The sequence below is a fragment of the Jaculus jaculus genome, chromosome 1, assembly GCF_020740685.1.
Source record: "Jaculus jaculus isolate mJacJac1 chromosome 1, mJacJac1.mat.Y.cur, whole genome shotgun sequence".
Classification (NCBI taxonomy): Eukaryota; Metazoa; Chordata; class Mammalia; order Rodentia; family Dipodidae; genus Jaculus; species Jaculus jaculus.
The window spans coordinates 221,879,480-221,906,031 of record NC_059102.1 but is presented as its reverse complement, the minus strand read 5'-3'; the positions used below and the strand labels follow the sequence as shown (position 1 = coordinate 221,906,031).

General features: G+C 43.5%; 1 protein-coding gene, 1 long non-coding RNA gene and 1 other non-coding gene across 3 annotated transcripts; 2 read left to right on the top strand and 1 right to left on the bottom strand.

Annotated features, from left to right (window-relative positions):
• On the bottom strand, positions 1–19,383 carry LOC123457729. The gene is made up of 3 exons (XR_006635126.1): positions 19,331–19,383; positions 14,296–14,505; positions 1–205 (listed from the first exon to the last, which is right to left on the bottom strand). It is a non-coding gene; the product is annotated as an uncharacterized LOC123457729 (long non-coding RNA).
• LOC123458147 lies at positions 9,972–10,078 on the top strand. The gene has a single exon (XR_006635445.1). It is a non-coding gene; the product is annotated as a U6 spliceosomal RNA (small nuclear RNA).
• Positions 18,840–25,391, top strand: Tmem221 (transmembrane protein 221). The gene is made up of 4 exons (XM_004665912.2): positions 18,840–19,288; positions 20,445–20,530; positions 23,936–24,166; positions 24,842–25,391. Exons 1-4 carry the CDS (start codon positions 18,990–18,992, stop codon positions 24,895–24,897), a joined length of 672 nt encoding a protein of 223 aa, XP_004665969.1. The 5' UTR covers positions 18,840–18,989; the 3' UTR covers positions 24,898–25,391.
• Positions 25,392–26,552: the final 1,161 nt, after the last annotated feature.

Below are 26,552 nucleotides of genomic sequence, written 5' to 3'. Positions count from 1 at the left end.
TGTTTCCGGCACGTCTTACTTGATAGAGCTTTAACATTCTGCTGATGCTGGAAAGCTTTGCCCCGAAGCGTTAGTGACTCACCCATCATTGCTTTGCTCCTAGAAAGAGCAGAGTCCCTCCTTCCTGGTCCGTCTTGGTGTTTTGTAGCTGGGCTCACCAGAGCATGTCACAGCCACATTCAGCCTCAGTGGGAAGTGGGCTTTCCTACAGGGAGTTATTCAAGTTGAAAAGGTTCTGAGTATTAAGACAGACGCATATGAGAATCTAGCCTGAGCTCTTCCATCAGTGTTTAATGGTGACCAGGTATGCCATCTCTTTGAGGACTGTTTCTAAGACTGAGGACCCAGCTAGGTAGATGGTCATTTCCTCCAGCCAGCTGCTCTCAAACCCATCTTTCTTTTCTTTCTTTTTCTTTGTGACCTCTGAAACTTTTTGTAAAAATTGTCTATGTGGTAGCACAGATTTAAATGCCAAAGACATGACATATTTGTATAACACTGTGAGGTGTAAATTATTTACTGGAAGACAGCTTTAGAATGGAATGGGTGTTCTTAGTGGAGACAAGTACTGTTTGTATAAGGTTGCCACTTCACAGATACATTGACCTGTTTCTTTAGGCCTTAGAAAATATTTCAAAATGATATTTTGCTGAGAGTTTTGAATTATCTAAAGAAGTAGATTCACAAAATTTACATCTAAAGTATGTTGGAAGATCTGATTTCCAAATTCTCACTGATTTAAAAACTTCTGCTTGCCAGGTGTGGTGGCTCACGCCTTTAATCCCAGCACTCGGGAGGCAGAGGTAGGAGGATTGCCATGAGTTCAAGGCCACCCTGAGACTCCATAGTGAATTCCAGGTCATTCTGGACCAGAGTGAGACCCTACCTTGAAAAACCAAAAAAAAAAAAAACTTCTGCTAACAAACAGGCAAATGACTCAAAATACCCTATTTTTCACTCTGCGTGCATGGCTTTCATCCTGCTCTACCTGCTTTTCTCACCAGGTCCCTCTATCTACCTCGCCCCCAACAGCTCCTCTGGCTCCTTCAGCTCCATCAGACTCTCCTGACCCCTGCTTGGTAACAAGGTTTGATTTTAGTCTCTGGAGTTGTAAATAGAATACAAATTTAAAGTGGGAATGCATAACTTCTGGATGAATGAATGAATGAATGAATGAATATGTAAAGGCGAAATGGTTGTCTAGAGTCTATATGAAAAGTGCACTTGAAATGAATGTGTGTGTGTGTCTCACAACCCTAAGGCTGCAGAATTATTTCTGCTCTGAATAGTGCCATTTTGTTGTGGGGAATGTTTTCAACCAAGCCCACTATACTAGATGGCATACCCAATTTTTACTTTTGAGTGTCACCCAGAAAGAATGCTAAAACAATTAAGATCATAGGCAAAACATATAGCAAAATTCTCCTACTCTTAAAGAGTTGTAAACTGGCAGGATCTCAAAGCTACCTTGTAGCTCTGAGGGAAGTCCAAAACTCTCCTCAGAATTTAGGAAGAAAAAAAAAAGGCTTTTTCTTAGCTTCCCTGCCTTGTAGAACAAGGGGGCTGCAAGCACAGGGAATCTCAGGATCCTGGCCTGAGTATGATGATGGGTGAATGCCAAGTTGCTGAGAACAGACAGGGACTTCTTATAAGACATTTGTAACTGTTTACATTTACTGTATCTTTCTATGCTTCTATGAAATTACTAACACACATTTAACATTCTTAAACATGTTATGTTTAAATTTAGAAGTATTCAATACTGAGTTTCTAAGGGAATTTCAAAAATTTCTAATAATGTTCAAATCTGCTTTCATATATTTTTAAAAATGCATTTCAGGAATGTTATAAGAAAAACATTCCAAAATCAATAAATGATAAAATCTATATGCTTATTCTGGGTAAATAGTATAAGTCAAATCTGATCTCCTGTTTCTTAAAAAAAAAAAAAAAGTTACTTCAAAAGGCCGTTTGAGGGAAAAAAAAAAAAAAAGAACTTAAATGGTCATATTAAAAGTCTTATGGGGGCTGAAGAGATGGCTTAGTGGTTAAGCGCTTGCCTGTGAAGCCTAAGGACCCCAGTTTGAGGCTTGATTCTCCAGGACCCACTTTAGCCAGATGCACAAGGGGGCACACGGGTCTGGAGTTCCTTTGCAGTGGCCAGAGGCCCTGGCGTTCCCATTCTGTCTCTCTCTCTATCTGCATCTCTCTCTCTCTCTCTCTCTCTCTCTGTCACTTTCAAATAAATAAAAATAAACAAAAAAAATTTTAAATAATAATAAAAAAAAGTCTTATGGGACTTCCAGTTAAGATATATAAAGATACATAAAGGACCCTAAAGACTCTACCAGCAAACTAGTAGAGCTGACAAACACCTACAGCCCTGTAGCAGGATACAAAATAAATACACAGAAATGAGTAGCCTTCCTATGTGCTAACAACAAACACACAGAGGATAATATCAGAGAATCACTCCCATTCACAACTGCATCAAAGAAAATAAAGTACCTTGGAATAAACCTAACCAAGGAAGTAAAGAATCTCTATAATGAAAACTTTAAAAAACTCAAGCAAGAAATTGCAGAAGACACTAGGAAATGGAAAAACATCCCTTGTTCCTGGATCGGAAGAATCAATATTGTGAAAATGGCAATCTTACCAAAAGCAGTCTACACATTGAATACAATCCCCATCAAAATTCCAATGGCATTCTTCATGGAAATAGAAAAAAAAATCCAAAAACTCATTTGGAATCACAGAAAAACCTTGAATATCTAAAATAATACTGAGCAACAAAAATAAGGTGGGTGGTATCACCATCCCTGATTTTAACCTATACTACAGAGCCATAGTAACAAAAACAGCATGGTACTGGCACAAAAGCAGACATGTAGATCAATGGAACAGAATAGAAGACCCAGATGTAAGTCTGGGTAGCTATAGCCACCTGATATTTGATGAAAATGCCAAAAATACTCATTGGAGAAAAGAAAGCCTCTTCAGCAAATGGTGCTAGAAAAACTGGGTATAGAAGGATGAAAATAGATTCTCCTCTCTCTCCATGCACAAGAATTAAGTCCAAATGGATTAAAGACCTTAAAATCAGAGCTGAAACTCTGAAACTGCTAGAGGAAAAAGTAGGGGAAACCCTTCAGCATATTGGTCTTGACAAAGACTTTCTGAATATAAGAACAATTGCTCAGACAATAAAACCACACATTAACCACTGGGACCTCATAAAATTAGGCATAGGACACCATGAATAAAGCAAAAAGGCAACCTCCAGAATGGGAGAAAAATCTTTGCCAGCTATACATTTGATAGAGGAATGATATCTAGGACATACATAGAACCCAAAAAATAAATAATATGAATCAAACAACCCAATTAAAAAATGGACTGTGGAACTAGATAGATAGTTCTCAAGAGAAGAAATTCAGATGGCATATAAACATCTAAAAAAAAAAGTTCTTCATCCCTAGTCATCAAGGAAATGCAGATTGAAACTATGTTGGGATTTCATCTCACTCCTGTCAGATTGGCTACCATCATGAAAACAAATGACCATAAATGCTGGTGAGGATACAGAAAAAGAGGAACCCTTCTACACTGTTGGTGGGAATGCAATCTGGTCCAGATATTGTGGAAATCAGTGTGGAGGTTCCTGAGACAGCTAAAAATAGATCCACCATATGATCCAGCTATAGCACTCATAGGCATATATCCTAAGGACTCGTCTCACTACCTTAGAGATACTTGCTCAACCATGTTCATTGCCATCTATTCACAATAGTACCAGCCTATATGTCCCTCAACTGATGAGTGGATAATGAAGATGTGGCACATTTACACAATTGAGTTCTACTCAGTGGTAAAGAAAAATGAAGTAATAAAATTTGCAGGAAAATGGATGGATCTGGAAAGGATTATACTAAGTGAGGTAACCCAGGCCCAGAAAGCCAAATGTTGCATGTTCCCTCTCATATGTGGATCCTAGCTACAAATGACTGGACTTCTGTGTGAGTAGAAAGAAAACTCAATAGCATATGCCAGTAAGCTAGAAAGGAGTTATAAAGGGAATAGAAAGGGAGGGAGGGGGACCTAATAGGATGTTATTGTATATATACAAGTAGAAGAACAGACTAATGGTAGTGAAAAGGCCAAAGTGAGGTCAGGGGAAGAGATTGAGTAGGGTACAGTGGAGGGAGTGATAATAAAAATCTAAGATAATATAAATAAGTCATATGGAACTCTACTTTTTTGGAGAATGGAACATACAGGAGCCATTACTAGAAAATTTTCAGTGCCAGGGATGGGATACCTTCCAGTGAGTTGTTGGCCAGGGAGGTCCCTGATGCACCCAAAACACTACAGGCCATTGGCAAGGTCCTTGGTTTCCCACCAGGAATAGATGGTAAGACCCTATTGCTGAAGACTCCACATACTTGGGCTACAAGGTCACTGAGAAATCCTGCTGGAGCTGAGCTGAAAACCCCCTTCACAGAAATCTGGAAAAAGCTATGCTGTGTGCAGTTCAATCTGAGAGAGAGAGAAATCACCAGTGAAGATACTCAACAGTGGACACTACAAACCTTATATTTGGCCAAACAGGCCAAATGAACTAACTGGTGCAATAGTGGTACATCTGTTAGAGAAACCAACCACCCTCTAATTTTACTGGAGGCTTGCTCCCTGGGAAAGAATATATTCCTGATACTGAAAGCCTACAACAGGGTTAGTCATTAACTCTAGGGGTGTAACGTCTGCTACTCTCTGGCTAAATGTATATACTATGCTCACCAAACTGCCCAGTATGCACTTCTCTTAATGTTCATACCCATACATTAATGCTCCTCTCACTTTTGCTTAGAGAACCTTCTCTTTTCAGATAGCAGTGACCTTGGGATGACTCAGAAGACACCATGGTGCTGAGAAGTGACAGAGGAGTGCTCAGCACTGGGATATATCCATCACAACTTCCAAGGCTTAGGGTCCATTGTGGAAGATGTGGCAGAAAGAATGTAAAGGCCAAAGGAAGGATAGGACTCTTTGCAACGTGTTCCTCCAGACACAAAATGGCCTGTATATCCATGACCTCATAGTGCCTGACACTACCTACTCAAGAGCATCATAATAGGAGGAAAAGATCATGACATCAAAATAAAGGAGAGACTGAGAGGGTATATGATGGAGAGTGGAGTTTCAAAGGGGAAAGTTGTGGGAGGGAGGGAATTACCATAGGATATTGTTTATAATCGTGGAAGTTATTAATAAAAAATTAAAAAACATGAAGATTTAGTTATAAAAAAATCTCCCAACTAAAAAAAGCCCAGGCCCAGATGGATTCACTGCTGAATTTTATTAGGCCTTGATGGAAGAACTAACACCAATGCTTCTCAAACTTTTCCACAAAATAGAATAGGAAGGAATCTTACCAAACTCTTTCTATATAGTCAGCATCAGCTTGATACCAAGACCAGACAAGATAGAACAAAAAACAAAATTACAGACCAATCTCCCTCATGAACATAGGTGCAAAAAATGATTAACAAAATATTGGCAAACAGAATATAAAAGTATATCAGAAATATTCACCCCAACCAAGTAGGCTTTATCCCAGAGATGCAGGCATGGTTCAACATATGTGAATTGATAAGTGTAATACATTATAAGAATGGACTGAAGGACAAAAATCACATGATCATCTCATTAGATACAGAAAAATCATTTGACAAAATCCAACATCCTTTATGATAAAAGTCCTACAGAAACTGGGAATAGAAGGAACATATCTCAACATAATAAAGACTGTTTATGACAAACCTACAGCCAACATAATTCTAAATGGAAAAAATAACTTGAAGCTTTTCCACTAAAGTCAGGAACAAGACAAGGGTGTTCACTGTCCCCACTTATATTTAATATAGTACTGGAAGTCTTATTTATAGCAATAAGGCAAGAGACACACAAAAAAAGGGATACAAATTGGAAAGTAAGAGGTCAAGGTATCATTACTTGCAGATTATATGATTGTATTCATAAAGGACTCTAAAGACTACCAGAAAACTGTTAGAGCTAGTAAACACTTAAAGCCTTGTAGCAGGATACAAAATAAACACACAGAAATCAATAGTCTTCCTATATGCTAACAACAAACATGCAGAGGATGAAATCAGAGAATCACTCCCATTCACAATTGCCTTAATAAATAAATAAATAAATAAATAAATAAATAAATAAAGAAAGAAAGAAAGAAAGAAAGAAAGAAAGAAAGAAAGAACGAACCTTGGAACAAACTTAACCAAGGAAGTGGTCAAGGAAGAGAAAGAGTGACCAAGGAATGCTCAGCTCTGAAATAGTTCTATCACACCTTCCAAAGCTTAGGATCCATTGTGGAAGAGGTGGAGTAAAGAATATAAGATGGACAGCAACTCTTTACTTTCTTCGTCCAGGCTTTACAAATAAGCACCTTTAACCACTGAGCCATCTTTCCTGCCCTAGTATATATATTAAAGTGAAAAAAATCATGAAAAAACAAAAAAAGAATGTAAGAGCCAAAGGGCAGATAGGATCCCTTACAATATGCTCTTCCAGACACAAAACAGCCTGGGCCTCATAGAGCTTGACACTACCTACACAAGACCATCATAATAGGAGGAAAAGATGATGACATCAAAATAAAAGAGACTAGTTGAGAGCGGAAAAGGTATGATGGAATGTGGAGTTGCAAAGGGTAAAGTGTGGGGAGGGTGGGAATTACCATGGGTTATTGTCTATAATTATGGAAGATGTCAATAAAAAATAATAAATTAAAATTTAAAAAATTTAAATAAAATAATGAAAAAAGAAAAGGTGTTCTATAAATTTCCTGCTTAAATACTGGGAATTTTAGAATAAGCACATGATAAATTATAATATTGACTGAATGTATTTTATTTTCTAAATGGGATTATTTTAATATTCTTTATTGAATAAATATTATAATTTGTTTGCTATGAGACTTATTCTTAAAGTGAATGTAAACTATTTTTTCCACATGAATAAAAATGCATGTATTGCATTTTTAAAATGGAGAGATGGCTTAGGCATTCACCTGCAAAGCCAAAGGATCCCAGTTCAATTCTCCAGGACCCACGTAAGCCAGATGCAGGTGGCGCGTGCATCTGGAGTTCGTTTGTAGTGGCTGGAGGCCCTAGTGTGTCCATTCTCCCTCTCCCTCTCTCTTTGCTTCTTTCTCTCTCTGAAATAAATAAACTATCTTTTAAGTGCAAGTATTAATCAGGGGTTAATTAATTGCATTGAATTTTCATTTTTACACTAAAGTAATTCATCAGTATGTAGGTAAATGCTTTATTCAGTTTGTAATTATTTCCTCCAGTTATATTTGAAGTTAAAACAACTGGGTAATGTACCAATTGAGATAAATATATGCTTAAAACAAAACAAAACAAAAAAGCTGGGTATGGTGGCACACACCTTTAATCCCAGCCCTTGGGAGACAGAGGTAGGAAGATCATAGTGATTTCATGGCTACCCTGAGTCTACATAGTGAATTCCAGGTCAGCCTGGGCTAGAGTGAAATACTACCTTGAAAAACCAAAAAATAAATAAATAAGGCTGGAGAGATGGCTTAGCAGTTAAGATGCTTGCCTGCAAAACTTAAGGACCCACGTTTGATTCTACAGTATGCACATAAACCAGGTGCACAAGGTGGCATATGTGTCTGGAGTTTATTTGCAGTGACTGGAGACCCTAGCATGTCCATTCTCTCTCTGTACCTGCTTCTCTCTCTAGTAAATAAATATTTGTTAAAAATAATGCAATACTTGGTTCATTGTAGAAATGTGCCACTTAACATGAAATTCAGTTAAAATAAATTTTAACTTATAAAAATATTATTTGCTTGAGTTACTTGATATATGGTTATACTAAAATTTCTGGGGACTTATGTTTTCTAGCTAAAAATATTGTTTTGTTAGTACTTCAGAATTCTCTTTGTTTTGAAAGTTATCCCTCTTGCATATGTCAATTTATTTTCTGGGATTTTTGTCCATGAGAAGTTAGATATTTCTTCAGTCTTTCCAGATTGACTGTGCTTTAAGAAGGACTGCTTTTTCTTAGTCAGGGACCAAGGGTTCTGCTAAAGAAAAGCTGAAGAGATCTTCTAACATTTTCACAACTGTGGATGGAATATTTAAAAATATAATTGAAGATCTTACTTTATAAGTTCATTGATGTCTAAGTTCTTCACTGATTCCTGCCATTTGAATTCTAATGGATTCCAATTGTTACATAGGAAGAATATGAAATATTCTTATTTTAGAGATATTCATGTTATTAAAGTTACTAAGTTATGTAGAAGGCTTGAAAAAAATGTATGAAAATTTTCCCAATTGAAAAATAAATTTAGCAAGTAAATTCTTAAGGAATTTCATTGGATCATAAGGCAATTTAAGATAAACTGGAAAACTGTGTACTAAGAGTCATTCCACTAAGAGAAGAGTCAAGTGAATACTGTTTATTGGATAGTGTAATGGTTTGAATAAATCCTAAATCCAGTTGATTTAGTAATTTATTAAAGCTTGTAATTTAGATCTCCAGCCACCTGGCTGTAGGAGGTGTCACTGGGGGCAGACCCGGAATACCAATCTAAAGATATGCAAAGTGCCTGAGTTCTGCCTGGGTTCTCTGTGGTTTAGCTGCTGTATTTTTTTTAAATATTTTATTTTATTTTTGTTTGATTTTTATTTGATAGAAAGAGAGAGCAAGAGAGAGAGAGAGAAAGGGAGAGAAAATGTGCACACCAAGGACTCCAGCCACTGCAAATGAACTCCAGATGCATGTGCCACCTTGTGCTTACATGGGTCCTGGAGAATTGAATCAAGGTCCTTTGGCTTTTCAGGCAAATAACTGATAAGCCATCTCTCCAACCCAGAAATTTTTTTTGTTTTTTGTTTTTTTGTTTTCGAGGTAGGGTCTCACTCTTGCCTAGGCTGACCTGGAATTCACTACGTAGTCTCAGGGTGGCCTCAAACTCACGGTGATCCTCCTATCTCTGCCTCCTGAGTGGTGGGGTGAAAGGCGTTCGCCACCACGCCCGGCTAACCGAGGATTTTTGCTCTTGCTTTTGGTGGTGGGTTTTCTCTTTTTCACCATTATGGAACTTCCCCTGAATCTGTAAGCTTCAAATAAACGCCATTCCTCCCATAAACTGTGCCTGTTTTGGAAATTCATCCCAGCAATCTGAGGCTGTCTACTACAAATAGTGAACGAGTTTATTTTTAACTTTGATTATATTACAAGTTAACATTATCAACTTAAAAAGTCCAGCCCAAGATGGAATCACTGGTGAATTCTACCAGACATTCACAGAACTAACACCAATGCTTCTCAAACATTTTGATAACATGAAAAAGGAACGAGCTGGGGAGATGGCCTAGCAGTTAAGGCACTTGCCAGAAAAACCAAATGACCCAGGTTTGTTACCAGTACCCATTAAAGCCAGGTGTACAAGTGTAATAGGGTTCTTGGGGTCCAGGGAAGTCTTTCAACCCCAAGCCCTAGGTTTGTTTTTAATTTTAACCAAAGGATTGAGAAAAAAAAAGAAAGAAAGGACTGAGAAGGAGCTGGGTGTGGTGGCACATGCCTTTAATCCCAGCACTCAAGAGGCAAAGGTAAGAGGAGTGCCATGAGTTCAAGACCACCCTGACACTACGTATAGTGAATTCCAGGTCAGCATAGGCTAGAATGAGACTCTACCTCGAAAAACAAAAAGAAAGAAAAAAAAAGACTCAGAAGGATAATTAATAAATTATTATAATGTTGAGGGAAGACAGAGCCAAGGAAAGATGCCCACATGGCTAGAGATCCCATGTGGAGGGCCTGGAAAAACCATGTAATGAAAAGAGAGGAAAGAAAGTTCAAGGAGCTCCTGTTATGTGGGGAGCTGGAGGGGATAAAGAACCCATGTGGTGCTTGCTTTAGCAACACATATACTAAAATTGGAACAATACGGAGAAGATTAGCATGGCCCCTGCACAAGGATGACATGCAAATTTGTGAAGCTTTCTATATTTTTAAAAAACGATCTTGGAGCCCAGCGTGGTGGCACACGCCTTTAATCCCAGCACTCAGGAGGCAGAGGTAGGAGGATCACCATGAGTTTGAGGCCACCCTGAGACTCCATAGTGAATTCCAGGTCAGCCTGGGCTAGAGTGAGACCCTATCTCAAAAACAAACAAACAAAAAAAAAAATGATCTTGGGCTGGAGGGATGGTTTAGTGGTTAAGGGGCTTGCCTGCAAAGTCAAAGGACCCAGGTTCAATTCCCCAGAACTCACATAACCAGATGCCCAAGAGGGCACATGCATCTGGAGTTTGTGTGCAGTGGCTGGAGGCCCTGGGGCGCCCATTCTGTCTCTCTCTCTTTCTCTCTCTCTCTCTCTCTCTCTCTCTCTCTCTGTCTGTCTGTCTCTCTCTCTCTCTCTCTCCTCCCTCTATCAAATAAATAAAGAAAGAAAAATAAAATATTTTAAAAAACGATCTTAAAATTCATATAAGATGGCAGCAGGTCTCAGATATCCAAACATATCTCAGAAAAAAAAAAAATCTCTGGCTATATCACCATACTCAATCTAAAGCTATATTACAAAGCTCTGGTACTGGTACTGGCATAAGAACAGAAACATAGACCAATGGAACAAAACTGAAGTGTCAGACCTTAGGTCAAGTAACTACAGCTTCTTCATCTTTGACAAAGGTGCCAATAATGTAGACTGGAGAAACTACAGCATCTTCAACAAACGGTGCTGGACAAGTCGGATGAACATACGTAGAATGATGGAACTAGGCCACTCATCTCTCCTACACTAAAATCAAGTCCAAATGGGTTAAAGACCTCAGTATAAGACCTGAAACTCTTCTCATACTGGAAGAAAAAATAGGCACTCTCCATGACATAGGAGTGGGGAAAAATCTTCCTGAACAAAACCCTAGTAGCCCAGGAAATTAAACAGTCAACCAGTGAAATCTCATGAAACTAAAAAGCTTTTGCACAAACATACCATAAGCAGAGAAACAGATTACCCACTGAATTGGAGACAATTTTCCCCAGCTATACCACTGACAGAAGCCTAATATCTACAATCTATAAAGAACTCAAAAAACTAAACAATAAAAATATTAAACAGCCCACTCCAAAAATGAGGCAGAAAACTGAATAAAAGTTCTCAGAGGAAGAATTACAAATGGGTAAAAACACTTAAGAAAATATTCAACATCCCTAACCATTAGTGAAATGCAAATTAAAACAACCATGAGGGCTGGAGAGATGGCTTAGTGGTTAAGCACTTGCCTGTGAAGCCTAAGGACCCAGGTTCAAGGCTTGATTCCCCAGGACCCACATTAGCCAGATGCACAAGGGGGCGCATGCATCTGGAGTTTGTTTGCAGTGGCTGGAGGCCCTGGCATGCCCGTTCTCTCTCTCTCTGTCTCACTCTCACTCTCTCTCTCTCTGTCTGTTGCTCTCAAAAAAAAAAAAAAAAACAAAACAAAACATGAGATTCCACCTTACTCCAGTAAGAATGGCAATCATTAAAAAAAAATCTAACAACAACAAATGTTGGCAAAGATTTAGGGAAAGAGGAACCCTCATACACTGTTGGTGGGAATGTAAACTTGTACAACCACTATGGAAATCAATTTGGAGATTCCTGAAAAGGACATAAAAAGAACATAGAGTTAACAACAGACCCAATTATTCCCTTACTGGGCATTTATCCTAAATGTTCCATGCATCACTACAGAGATATTTACTCAACCATGTTTATAGCTGCTCAATTCATTATAGCTAAGAACTGGAATCAACCCAGATGCCTATTGGATGAATGGATAATGAAGTTGTGGTACATTTACACAGTGGAATTCTACTCAGCAGTAAGAAAAAAAAAAGAAATTTGTAAAAACAAAAAAAAAAAAGGACAGACTTGGAACAAATCATACTTAGTGAACTCATACAATCACAGAAAGACAAATGCTGCATGGTGTCACTTATCTGTGATTCCTAACCTGTACCTGCTCGAGTTGCTGACATACCTGATAGGCAAATCAAGGCCCAGATAATAGGAATGGAAGGGTTTGGGGAGAGGGGAAGAGGAGGGAGGAAAACAAAAACAAAATTAAACCCCAAATGAGTTGATACCATAGAAACCTTTATCCTTGGGGATACCCTAAAAGATAAAACTCTCAAAAGGAATAAGGGGGAAAGTACCTGAAAAGTAGGGCTCTGAGGGTGGAATGAAGCCTAAGCTTAAAAGAAAAATTTTTTCTGTCTCTGGCCTGTTACTCCCAGTACCAGAGATTGATTGCTACTCACATTGAGCTGTTGATCAGGGACCTATGAGGTCCTCAAATCAAGACATCTTTCTGTCAAAGCACTTGATTACCTGCCTGAGGCAAAAGCTAAGACACTATTGCAGAAGACACCATATGCTGCTGCCACAGAGCATGGAGAAACCTGGCTGGAATTCAGAAGAAATCCAGTCCCCAGACAGACTGTCTACATGAGTAGCTATATGAGCTACTGGGGGAGAGTGGCCAACAATGGTCTGAGCAACCAGAGGTCTAGACTACTCAGAAGCAGACACTCTGACAGGATGTACCTTGCCAGTGCAGTAGTGGCAACATAGCCACAGTGGGTAACCAATAGCTTTCTGATTTGGCTAAGAGATCCACTCAGGGTAAAGGAACCCATATCTGGAATTGGGAACCAGATAAGAATCCTCTGGAGACAAAGATTATGTTCTCCAGTGTAAAGCTCTCACTAGTCTTTGGCTAAAAGAGGGGTTACGTACATCAAATTCTCCCTAAAGTAATAATTCTTGTTACACTTAAACTATGCTGACTTCACTGTCCATTGGAGAATCTATTCTTTTTTCAGAAGATAGTGCGACTGGAGGAGGAAACGACCCCTTGCACATCAGCCAAGCTACAGCTGAAACCACAGAGGAAATGGAGAGATGAGCAAGAGTGCTGCTTCCACGCTGAACCTGACAGCAGCTCCAGGGAGCACACTCAACACCTACCACAGCAGAGATCCAGAGGCTCCAAGAGCTCACCACTGAAGTAGGCTTAAAACTCACCCAGCTGGCAGGGGCGGTGGCTGCCACACTGAGGACCACTCAGTGAGCATGCAATACTCACGCGCTGAGGAGCCCCCACCCAGGCGCTTCGCAGGGGGCCTGGACTTGAACCAGCGTATCCCCATCATTCCAGAGGATGTGGACTATGATGTTGGCCCGGCTCCAGACTGCCACAGCCCAAGAAGAGGAGCGGGCTCCATGCTACCAGATAGAAGAACCACTGCAAGCTGGCTGCCCTCCAGAGGAGGCAGGTGCCATCAAGGCTAGCCTCCCAGTGCCCCCAGTACACCCAGGAGTCCCTGCCAGCCACTGAGGCTGCAGGACCAGGATGTCGCCCAGTCATAGGTAACGGAGCTTGAACTCAGAAGGAACTCTTATCTGGAAATCGGGAACTGTACAGAGACTCCAAACTCTGACTTCCTTCAAAACACAGAACAACAGCAGGAAAAAAAAAATTTTAGCTTTGACAAACACAAAAGTGGTTTATTTTTTTTGTTTGTTTGTTTTTGTTTTTGTATTTTTGTTTTTGTTTTTCAAGGTAGGGTCTCACTCTGGCTCAGGCTGACCTGGAATTCACTATGTAGTCTCAGGGTGGCCTCGAATTCTCGGTGATCATCCTACCTCTGCCTCCCGAGTGCTGGGATTAAACGCGTGCCCCACCATGCCTGGCTGGTTTATTTCTTTATTAGAAAGCCCTCCTCTCCCCAAAATGTGAGCCACCTGTGGTACCAGTCCCCCCCCTCCAATAAACCAACAGACAGTTTCGAGTCCTTTGCCTCTAGATAATACATTACTCTTGTTTTGTAAAGTGTGCGCTTGGGGTTCTGAGGTGTGTGGGATTTAATTCTCTGATTTATTTTTTAAGACATTATATGTAAATGTAAAAGGTTATTTATATTTTTTAAAAAGAAAACCCTAACCACCAACTTTTGTTGAAACACGGAAAAAAAATCACTGCTTCATTAAATGAACCACATCATGTGTCAATACTGTCACCGCCCTGGAGGGACCTCAGGCCTTTGAAAAGCTCAGGGCTTCGCCTGCCTTAGGAGGTGAACCAGAAACCTGAAGCTAGTTGATACGGTACACACGCTGAGGGTCCGCCTCCCTTCTCATGACAAGGTTGGGTGTACAGGGCCACCCCTCCCCTGCCGTACCTGTTGCAGGTGATAGGAATGGCCAGGAACATGCGGAAAGGTCTGCAGCTCTGGGGAATTGGAGTCAAGCCAACTGATTGCCACCAAAGCCCGGGATGACGAGGACGATTCCTGCTCCGTGTCCTCTGTCCCTTTGGATCATCCCAAGTAAAGCAAGGGCTCATGGTCCAGCAGCAGTGTTTCCGAGCTCCTGTACCTGAACCCTGACCCCTGCGGTGGGGAGAAGAAACGTCCCGTCACGCCCAGCGGTCCGACTTTGCACCTGTCTTGAACTTCCTGCCTCTGGGTTGCAGGGATGCTGGGTAGGGGTGGAGGGCAGACACCCAGGAGGAATGTAGTTCTGTGGCCTTGGCGTCCGGTGGGGTTGGAGAACAGCCCTCGCCACTCACCCAGCCGCGCCCCTGCGCCACCTTGGAGAAGGCCGGGAGGGCGTGCTGAGCGCTCCTGTGCCTGCGGGGGGCCAGCCATGCCGACCCCACCCCGCCTGCTGCTTCCTTGGGACACCTGCTTGGCCCCGTGGAGTTGTGCACTGAGCTCCATCTGAAGGGGCTTTTTCCCACCTTGTCCCCCGCCCGGCAAGCACCGCTTCCGGGCCTGTGAGCCCTCTGCCTGCAGCCGACCTCGCGCGGCTCACCCGCACGTGTGCACTAGCCCGTCTGCCTGATGCACTATCCTATTACATACTGAACCTCCATGAGGCAGACTACCAGATAATTTAGACTCAACCAATAGGCTTTTGTGTATTTTTTTTCCAGTCTTTTTCTTTTAAGAGAGCGGGAGAGTTTTTGTTTTGTTTTTTAAAGAAGTTTCTTTGGGCTGGAGAGATGGCTTAGCGGTTAAGCGCTTGCCTGTGAAGCCTAAGGACCCCAGTTTGGGGCTCGATTCTCCAGGACCTACGTTAGCCAAATGCACAAGGGGGCGCACGCATCTGGAGTTCGTTTGCAGTGGCTGGAAGCCCTGGCACGCCCATTCTCTTCCCCACCCCCTCCATCTCTATGTGCCTCTTTCTCTTTCACTCTCAAATAAATAAATAAAAATAAACAAGAAAAAGGGAGACTCTATTTTAAATTACTTCAGGGAATGTCATCCTTTTTGTTCAATATAGTCCTTGTTTAAAAAACAAAAAGGAAATAATCAGACTAGCCCTGTGATCACTAACTTTTCTGGCCACTATTATTCCTTTATTTAGCAGGATGTCTGTTGCCATCAAAAAGCATTCAGCCCATTGGGTGTAGAAAGCTCATTTGTAGACAAGGAACCTTGGGCCCATCATGAGTTACCAGGAGATAAGCCTTCTTGGGCCAGGCTCCCAGGAAGTCAGTCCAGGGTCCACACTGGACATTTTAAATGAGAATTTCCACCAGAATACTTTGTTCTTTTAAACCCCAGCCCCTGAGTGGATTTGATTATATCTAGCCAACAATCTACAGAAGAAAACCCCACTATCAAAGGATCTAGCCATTTGTCATTTAGGAAGTTGCTGTGGCCTCTGGGATATAGTAGTCCCTTAGGAACTCCTCCCCCTCAGCTGTCCCCACCACACCTGTTGGTGAGCGGGGAGGAGGCCCTAAGCTGTTGCGATGTGGTCAGGGTTGCCTGTACTTCTGGGGCCAGGAGTGGCGGCTGCGAAGGACTACTGCCTGCACCATGCGTTCCTGTGGTCATAGATAAAGTTTGCTTAAAGTAAGTTTGTTTAAAGTTCCTCAAATACACATAGCCAATTACAATAAAGGTTACCTAATCTGCTTGGAATCCCCCTAACCCCCTGCCCACTGGCTTTGCCCACCAGCATCCTAAGCCGATCAGAAAAATACAAGTGCAGTTACTGCCTAAATCAACCAATCATGTAACCGTTACCTTAATTCTCCCTACTTCTTTGTTCAAATCCCTATTAAAAAAAAAAAAAAAACCTGCTCCCCTGCTGCTCAGGGTTGTCGTATGGATCCACTGCCTTGGTGAAGTCAAGAGTCTGAGCTTAAGCCCAAAATAAAGCTCTTTGCTGTTGCATACGTGTCAGACTCTTGGTGGACTTTGGGGACTCCATGATCTAGGCATAACATTAAGAGACATATGTTGAGACATCATGACCAGAGGCATTATCTCCCCCCAAAATTAACTGACTGCTGCTTCCACAACACATAAACTACAGCCCCATGGGAAATACCTGCAACCCCACTGAGTAGCATCCCCAGTGAAAAGTGAAGTGTTTAAGTTATTATTAAGTTATTATTAACTACAGTAGAGAAGCAGGAGAAACTCAAATCTTCTAGAAAGGAGGAAACCAGCCAGAATCCTGCCAACGTGCCAGAGGCCCCAGTCCGCATGTCTGCCTTCATGGGTGGCCCCGGAATACAGGAGCAGAAACCAGGTAGAGGGATTTTCCACTCACATGAGCCTCCTTGCAAAGTCAACAAACCTGAAGGGGAAGACAGCAGGGACCAGCTGAGGAGCTGCTGAAGGAGAACACAATCAGAACCAGCTAAGTAGCTCCAGTACAAATCCAGGCATACTGCACAGTCTCCCATCCCCCAAGCACCAGTACCATGGTGAACCACTGGAGAACCCATTCAGCCCCTGCCACAGGGGATCCAGCACAGCTGATAAGAACACCAGATCTACAACACAAATGAAAGGGTTCAACGTGGGCACTCAGCATGGTAAGATTGGAAGCCATCCCAAAGTGTAACAGGAGCTGGGCGTGGTGGCACACGTCTTTAATCCCAGCAGAGGTAGGAGGATCACCATGAGTTCGAGGCCACCCCGAGACTATATAGAGAATTCCAGGTCAGTATGAGCTAGAATGATACCCTACCTCAAAAAAAGAAAGAAAGAAAGAAAGAGAGAAGGAGAAAAAGAAAAAGAAAAGAAAAATAACCAAAGAGTAACAGGGACTACTTACACAAAGACAGGTACATAGGCCTGCACTGGAAGTACTAATCTCTCTTTTAATGTCAGGGCAGGTAATGTGTTACATAATCTTGGTTGGCTTTATCATTCTCAAAAAAAGCTGTATTTTGGTGATTACTACTGATTCCTCAAATACTTCCTAATTTATAGGGCCTTTGTCTTTTTCTTCTGTCACTATTGGAGGCAGGGTTTGACTCAGCTGACCCATTTCTGACCAGAAATCTCAACCTCCCAGTTGACAAGATTAAGGGTGTGTTGCCCCACACCCTTAGGGACTTTGGCTTTATTAGATTATCTGCTTGTTTTAATCCCCCTAAGGTCACTTCTGCTGCTTTCATGGGGCATAAGAGCTACACCTGACACCTTAAGCTCCTACCCTAGAGATATATGAAGTCAGACTTACACAGCTAAGAACACTGCAGATAATTAGAAAACCCAAGCATCAAATTAACCCAAGATGCAAAAATCTCTACATTGTAATACAAGAAACACAAAAAAATCAAGACAATACAATCCAACCAGAAATTATAAAGCCATCAGAAATGACCCCCAGTGAGAATGTTTTTGATGAAATGCCTGACAAAGATTTCAAAAAAAAAAAAATGATATTTATGCTCAAAGAAGAATCAAAGGAATTAAGGAAGAAAACAAACTCCTGAAGGAATCCCAAGAGAACACAGGAAAACAACTTAATGAAATAAAGGAGGTCAATATAAAACATTACTAAGGAAACAGAAATAATGAAAAAAGTACCAGTCAGATGTACTAGAAATGGGCCAGGCATGGTGGCACACACCTTTAATCCCAGCACTTGGGAGGCAGAGGTAGGAGGATTATGGTGAGTTTAAAGCCACCCTGAGACTACATAATTAATTTCAGGACACCCTGGAACTAGAGTGAGACTCTACCTAAAAACAAAGAAAGAAATACTAGAAATGAAAAACAGAGTTAAGTCAAATAGAAAACTCTGCAGAAGTTCTCACCAGTAGAATGGATCAAGGAGAGGACAGAATATCTAAACTAGAAGACCAGATGACAGATCTAATATAGGCCAACAGAGAAAAAGACTAATAGGAGGCATGAATGAGAATTTCAAGACATTTGGGGCATTCTAAAGAGATCAAACATAAGAATTCAGGGCATAGCAGAAGGAGAAGAAATTTACTCCTAAGGCATAAGAGGTATATGCCAAACTGACAAAGACTCCAACAGGAAGACATGACAATTCTAAAAATATGCACCTAACATGGAAGCTCCCAATTTCCTTAATTGCTAATCCATCCCTCCAGGCTGAGTCATTTTTCCAAGATTTTATTTCTTCTGGTGCTGCCAACAGCCCAGACCGCCCCCCCCCCCCCACCACCACCACCACATTTCAGCCCTGCCCCGTCAGCCCGCCAACAGCCCCCGCCCCGTCCCCCGCCCCAGAGCTAAACCCGCCCTTCAGGAAACCGCGCACCTTCTGATCCTGTCCTGTTGGCCCAGGCCTCGCCCCCAGACCGAGCCCCACCACCCCTTTGGGCCCCGCCCTGCCCGGGCCTGAAGGGCCGGCCAGGCTCCGCCTCACTGTGCCTACCAGCAGGTGGCGCCTGCGCGCCCAGAGCAGAGAAAAGCACTTTGTACCAACTTTTCAAGGAGTCAACATCCAGCCTAGACCCGCACCAGGGACCCGGTCCAGTGTCCCTTCTGGCCTCCCAAATCCAGTTCCTGGACCTTCACTCTCCCCTTTCTGCCCTGTCCCGGAGGAGATTCCCTGGGAACGTAGGAAAGCGTCCCAGGACCGTGCCATGGTCCAGGCATATGGCAGCCGGGTACTGGCCGCGATGACCCTGCTGGGCATCCCTGCCGCCGTGCTGACCGCTCTGGCAGCGCAGCTGCTGTTCCAGCTGCAGGCGGGACGAGCAGAGCTGCGGAGTCCCGAATTGGGCACCGGCTCCAGACTGCCTGAGGATGCGGCAGGGGCGCTTCTGCCGCTGGCCGCGGCGCTGGCCGCGCTCGCCCTGGTGCTCGGCCTCACCGCCCTGCTGCTCGCCGCGCTCTGCTCACATCTGGGCGCCGAGCTGGCACGAGGTCCTGGCCCCAGCAGGTAGGAGGCCCCGCTGGGGACTCTCCCTCCCCACCGTCCTACCTCCTGCGCTTCTTCTTTCTCCCGCATTGCGTGGATATTTGCAAAGGGTGCAGTTGCTCCTGTGACTGGGGCTCGGAGAGAGCCAGCTTTGCATACATCAGCAGCCCACTTTTTGCTTTGTCTCTTTTCATTGGTAACTGGGGACGGAACCCAGGGCTTTGCACCCGGTAAGCAAGCACTCTGTTACTAAACCACCTCCCAACCCCTGTGGGTCCCTGCTTTTAACTGCATTTCAGGCAAGTAAATAAGTGTGCCTAGCTAAGGGAGCTGACTCGACTTAAACTTGTTTCAGCTCCAGTCTGTGTCCAAGAACCTTAGATCGGGGGTGGGGAGGTGTCTCTATATGGTAGTGGATATGCAGTTTGAGTCTTTCCTCCAGGATGCTGGGAGAGAGAAGCCCTGAATCTGGTCGGAGACCCGGTGGATTCAAACATGGGAATTCCCACATTTGGGTAGATCCTATGCAGACTGTACTCAGCATGGGGGAACACCATGTCCAAAGGCCCTGAGGCAATGAGCTTAGGCTGTCGGAGGGATATAGGTAACTTAATTCAAGTTTGAAATAAGTCCTGCTGGCCCTGAACTGAAAAGTGGACAGGGACAAAGGAGTGAGGGAGACTAGGAAGGAGGTCACTTTCATTGTACAGGCGGGAGATAAGAATGGAAGAAACATTGACAGCCTCCACTTCTGTGATATTTGTGTTTGTAACATGAGCAATAGCATGTTCACCTCCGTTTCCTCACCTCCCAATGGGCTTCTGGTCTGTATGAAGATCGTGGTCAGTGAGGGACTGCATTTGGAAGCTACTGTATGCATGCTGGATGTTTGGTTGGTTGATGTATGTGAACAGCTTATTGGAAGGGAACAGTGGATAGATGGTAGATGGTAGATGAATGGGCAAGTGAATGGATGGGTGAGTGACTGGATTTGTGATTCGATGGATGAATGGGTGGATGTGTAGATACTATTGGATGAGAAGTATTAATGGGTGGGTGGGTGAAAACACCCCAGAAAGTTGTCCTTTGTCTCCTTTAGGTCATTGTCCCTCCCTCTGCTCCCCGCCCCCCCCCATACTTCCCTGGCTGAGGCCCTCTTCTTCCTTCCCCTCCTTAGGTCTGACTGGTTTCTGTATGACTGCCGCCTCCTCAGACACATGGCTCTTGGCCTGTTCTGCTGTGGGATCTCTGTCTATTTAGCAGGTGCGTCCAGGGGAGGGGAAGAAGGGTGCAGTGGTGGTTGGACCCTGGATTGTAATGGAAATTGGCCCTGGCCCCTTAACTAGGGTCAAAGCTGGAGCCAGCCTACCTGAGTTCAAATAGACACTCCCATCTATTCTCCCACTGCACTTTAGGCCATTCTGTGCCTGGTTCCTCATCAATATCATAGGCAATATCAATGCAAATAATTTTGTCTGGGCCTCAGAATTGCTGGAGAGTTAATACTCATGAAGGCTTCGGGTGACGTCTGACCACAGTGGGGTCTGCATGCACTTTCCTTATGAAAATTCCATATCTGTAGCCTGGCATGGCAGCACACACCTTTAATCCCAGCACTCGGGAGGCAGAGGTAGGAGGACTGCCGTGAGTTTGAGGCCCCCCTGAGACTCCATAGTCAATTCCAGGTCAGCCTGGGCTAGAGTGAAACTCTCTACCTTGGAGGGAAAAAAAAGAAAGAAAATTCCCTATCTGGCCAGATGATGATGCATGCCTGTCATTCCAGAACTCAAGGTGGTGGCAGGAAGGTCAGGAATTCAAGGTCGTCCTCTGCTACCTAGGAAGTTCAAAACCAGCCTAGGCTACATGAAACCCTGTCTCAGAAACACAAAAGACAAAACAAAAGAAAGTAGATAGGGTTGCTCTTGTGTTTGAATTTATCAGCAACACCTTGGCACCAGGTATGGCTGAATCCAGGTGCTTATGTAACCTTATGTGATATAATTCTTTCTTCCCCTCTTTAGCTGCTGTTACCCAAGTGGACTTTTGTTTTGTTTTGCTAAGAAATATGTCTGTAAGTACATAGGTGTAAGAAGAGTGAGTTAAGGTTTCCGTGTTGACTTTGAGCTTGGTATCCTCCTTGCCTCATGGTTCCTAGTTCTGGGATCACAGGTGTGTCTGCCTACCCCATTTCTTGTAAACAATTTTGACACAGTGTCTGTAATTCTCAAGCATTTTCCTGGGCTAACAAAAGTGCTGGTGACCTAGAGAATAAGATATTCTCATTGTAAAATGCAAGAAAAAAATTAAAGAAAAAATAAATATCTACAGCAAGACCCTACTTCAAAAAACAAAAAGAAATATCAAAAGGACAAATAAAAAGTTACATGTTAACCTTCTTGAGGGTTAAACTGAAACTTCACCTCACATTTAGATTCTTGTTGTGGTTAGGTGTTCTCAGTCGAGAAGAATTTAATTGCTAGCCAGAGCCAAAGAAATAATGATGTACAAAACAAAAGCAAGAACACAAAACCTTTCAAAACATGTAGAGCAAAACAAAGTCCTGGGCCTCATTTAAATATCTTAGAGATGATGCAATCTGGCCTCCTCAGAAGCAGGAATTCAGAATCAGAGAAGGCCAAAAGCAGCCCAGACTGTGACACCTTGGGCTTCCGTCTACTTGACCCTAGAGCCAGCCCTGGAAGAAGACTTATCTAGCCCCATAGCCTATGAAAACATTCAAGAACTGACTCTCATTGGCTGATCTTAAGTCATGCAATAGCCCTCCACCAATCACTATGATGGAAAAGCAGTGCTCTGATGGCTAAGCATGGCCTCTCAGTGACATAGCACTATTGGCTAGAGATGTGGCTTACTGGTAAAGTACTTACCTAGCAAGTGCATGGTCCTGGGTTCCACTCCCAGCCTGTTTGTTTTCAGACCAGGTCTCTCATAGCCCAGGCTGGCCTCAAACTCACAATACAGTCAAGGATTCTGTTGAACTCCTGATCTTCCTGCCCCCACCTCCTGAGTGCTCTGATACTGTGCTTATTCAGTACTGAAGATGGAGCTTAGGGCTTCCTGAATGCTAAGCAACTACTGTACACGCTGAGCCACATTCCCCACCAATGGAAGGGATTAAAATTTGTTTTTATTACACAATGCTGGGGATTGACCCCAAGATCCATGCTGGGCATGCGAGACAAGTGCTCTACTGCTTAACACCACAGCCTGAAGAGTCTAGTTTAAAACAAATGGATGAGGAGCACCTCAGAATGTGCCTGTAGTCAAGTAGTCTGCTATTAGTGGGTCTTTTGAGCCCAGAAGTTAGAGGCCAGCTTAGACATGATAGCAGGACTTCTCTCTCAAAGCAGAGCTAGGTGTACATACCTGTCATCCCAGCACTTGGAAGGTAGAGGCAGAAAGATCCAAAATTCAAGATTATCCTTGGCTCAAGGCAAGCCTGGGCTGCATGAGACACTGTTTCAAGAAAACAATTTTACCCTGAGACTACAGAGTTAATTCCAGGTCAGCCTGGACCAGTGTGAGACCCTACCTCGAAAAACAAAAAAAAAAAAAAAAAAAAAATTAAATTAATTTTTTTTTTATTATTTAGGAGAAAAAGTGATAGATAGAGAATGAGCATACCAGGGCCTCCAGCCACTGCAAACAAACTCCAGATGCATGCACCACCTTGTGCATCTGGCTTATGTGGGTATTGGGGAATCAAGCCTGGGCCTTTGGCTTTGCAGGCAAGTGCCTTAACCACTAAGCCATCTCTCTGACCCCAAAACTTTTAAAAGAGAATAAAATAATAATAGAAATACATAGAGCAAAATGTGTGCTTCCTTGAACTCCAAACTTCCCTTTTTATATTAGAGAGAGGGGTAGGCAAATAAAGAGAAATGGGGATGTCAGGGCCTCCAGCTGCTGCAAACAAACTCTAGATGTATGTGCCACCTTGTGCATCTGGCTTATGTGGGTCCTGGGGAATCAAATCTAGGTCCTTAGGTTTTGCAGGCAAGCATCTTAACCACTAAACCATTATCCCCAGCTCCTAAACTTCTGGTTCTATCTTCCCCTTAGAACAAAAACCATACCCAAGGCTTCCACTAACAATATGGTCTGATTCCCACCTCCCCCATCTCTGCCCCCACCTGCCCTTTGTTCCAGCTAAAGGGACAGTTTTCCCCAAGACTAAAACATTCCTAGGTGTTCCCACCACAGGCTTTTGCAGTTGCTGTTCTCTCCAAAAGAAAAATATGACCTTGGTTTTCTTCCACCACCTGTCTTTCTTTCTTTCCCCACAGGTTTAAGCTCAAGCACACCATCTTCTTGTGGAAGTCCAGTCCACAACTCCTGGAATAGGTCCCTTTTTATTGTCCCTCTGATTGGAAGGACTAAATCTAGAACCATTCAACTTGGGTCAAATCCCATCTGTCACCTCCAGGCTGAGTAGTTTTGGGAGAGTCACCTAGCCCCTCTGGACTCCAATTTTCTTACTTGTAAAATGGACATAAAGATGACATACTTACCAGGGGTGAGGGGAATCTATACAATCACCTGTGTCTGCCATGTCTCAAGGTTCTCTGTCACTCTATCTGAAGCATCTCCCCACAGTCTTGAAGAGCAAATGTCTGTTGATGAATAAATGAGCATTTCCTTCCCCAGCACTGGCCATATATGCCCTGCTGCTTTTCGAGATCGAGACAGGGGCAGCAGCTGCGTCCATCCTGGGATCTGGCGCCTTGGTTCTGGTGGCAGTACTGTCTCACACTCTGCTCCAGGCTGTCCGGGCCACCCGCCGGAGCCTCCATGAGCTGTCCCCACCATCCTTTGAAGATGAATCCACCAATCCTGCAGAAGTCTCTAAGGCCAGCTGCAGGGCTCAGCCCCAGCAGGGTACATATCACCCAACCCTCTCTGCAGCCTCCCTGGAGCCTGGGGACCCCCTTGGGCCTAGGCCCACTGCCACATTACCTGCAGCTCTGGGGGGTGCCCAGGAGAGCAGCCTGACTACCCTCTACACGCCCAGACACAGCTGACAGGCATGTGACACTGGGATGGGGTGGCTCATGAGATGCGTTGTATGCTGGGACACAAGCAACCAGTCACAGGAAGACTCAACACTGGTGTGAGCCCAGGGATTGGGGTATAGGTCCAGGCTCAGCAGCAGTAGGACTTCATTTCTTAAGAGTTCACAGCATCCCTATTTCTGTCCTCATGGTGTGAAATAGCTATGGCTATTCTGAGCCTTGGAAACTTTTGTCTTTTATCTCTCAAAGTAGAGTTTCACTCTAGCCCAAGCTGACCTGGAATTCACTATGTAATCTCAGGGTGGCCTTGAACTCACAGTGATCCTCCTACCTCTGCCTCCCAAGTGCTAGGATTAAAAGCATGCACCACCAGGCCCGGCAAGCTTTGTGAACTTTTTGCCTGCATTATACTGGCCAGAACACAGCCACACAACCAAATCTTGATGCAGGGGAGGCAAGGAAATGTGAACCAATGTGGTTCTTGTATAGGTGGGGGAACAGTAATGTAGGTGCTGATTCTCTGTCTCTATCCATTTTACAGATGAGGAAACGGAGGCCCCAAGGAGGTCAGTGACTTGCCAAGGGTCCCAGTTCTGAGTATCAGAGCTTGTATATCTCCCCTAAATTCTGTGATCTCCCCTGTCCCCCTGCTGCTGACAGAAGGCTCAACTCTCAGACTGACTTTCCACCACAACCCCAGCAGCTATTGAAGTTTGAAACTGGCATGTTTGGAGATCAGAGGTACCCAATGCCAGGAACATTCCTGGCTGAAGGTCTGTGGCTGAGTGTTTCTCATCTTTGCTTCAGTTTCCTTGCCTGGAAGATGGAAGCTGGTGATGAGACACAAGGCTCTACACAACTCTACATGTTTGCCATGTCTATGCTGTTGTTGCTAGGTGGTCTGTAGAGGCAGGAGACTGTCCCATTAGGAAATGACAGGGCTCATGGGGAAGGACAGAGGCTCAGATATCTGCAAAGGCCCCTATTCTACTTCTGTCTTACAGAGGTCTAAAATAAACTACAAAGCTCCCTATCTCTGTTTAGTTTTGGGGGTTTCTTTGTTTTGTTTTGTTTTTCTGAAAGGATCTCAACTAGCCCAGTGGCCTCAAACTCACTATGTGATGGAGGATGACCTTGAACTTCTGATCCTCTGATCCTCTTGCCTTTACTTCCAGAGTGCTAGGATTACAGGTGTGCACCACTGTGCCAGTTTATGTGATGCTGGGGATGAAACCAAGGGCCTTATGCACGCTGGGCAAACGCTCTCTGCAAAGTCATACCCCTAGCACTGTTTACTTGTTTTGTTGTTTTGAGACAGGGTCTTGCTATGGAGCCCCATTTAGCCAACTCCTGCCTCCTCCTCCCAAGTGCTCAAATTAGAGGCATATGATGATACAGCCATATATATACACATACATACATATACACACATATTTTTTGGGACATGGTCTCATGTAGCTAGCTAGCTCCAACCCTGTCTAACCACTGCACCCTGGCACCTCATCAGCCTCACATTTCTCTAGTACTTGTCTTTGTAAGACCCTGAAGTTGAGCCTCGGAAATCCTACAAGACTGACTCCTAAGGCCTTGCTGAAATCTAGCCTGCTTGTTGGCACCCTGAGAGGAAAGCTGGGAGCCAAGGACCTTTCTATCTCAGCCTCAATCAGCTAGGAAGGGGAGGGGCTGGAGCCAAGCAGTCTGTGCTACTGGGCACCAGAACCAGGGTTTGATTGAACACAGGTGCTTGGGCAACAGTTATGACCTGTACTTTGCTTTAAAATTTTTTTTAATATGTATTTATCTATTTAAGAGAAAGAAAGGGAAAGAGAGAGGATGGGTGTGCCAGGGCCTTTAGCCACTGCAAATGAACTCCAGACACATGCACCACCTTATACACCTTCTACACGTGGGTACTGGGGAATTGAACCTGGGTCCTTAGGCTTCACAGGCAAGTGCCTTAACACCTAGGCCATCTCTCCAGCCCCTATTTTTTTAATTTTTATTTATTTATTTGCATATGGGAGGGCTCTTGCCACTGCAAATGAATGCCCATTTGGCTTTACATGACTGGCTGGGAAATTAAACCCAGACCCATAGATTTCCCAAGTAACTGCTGAGCCATCTCCATACCCTGTGCTTTTCTTTATTATTTGTGTTTCTTTCCTTTTTGCTTTGTTTAGGCAGGGTCTTGCTGTAGACCAAGCTGGCTCTGAACTAATGCAATCCTCCCCAGCACTAGCACTAACCCACAG

Coding starts and splice junctions, on each gene's coding strand:
- Tmem221 (XM_004665912.2), top strand. CDS start 18,990: ATGGTCCAGGCATATGGCAGCCGGGTACTGGCCGCGATGACCCTGCTG. Junction 20,531..23,935: donor GATCTCTGTCTATTTAGCAG/GTGCGTCCAGGG, acceptor TTCCTTCCCCAG/CACTGGCCATATATGCCCTG. Junction 24,167..24,841: donor CAGGGCTCAGCCCCAGCAGG/GTACATATCACC, acceptor TCCATTTTACAG/ATGAGGAAACGGAGGCCCCA.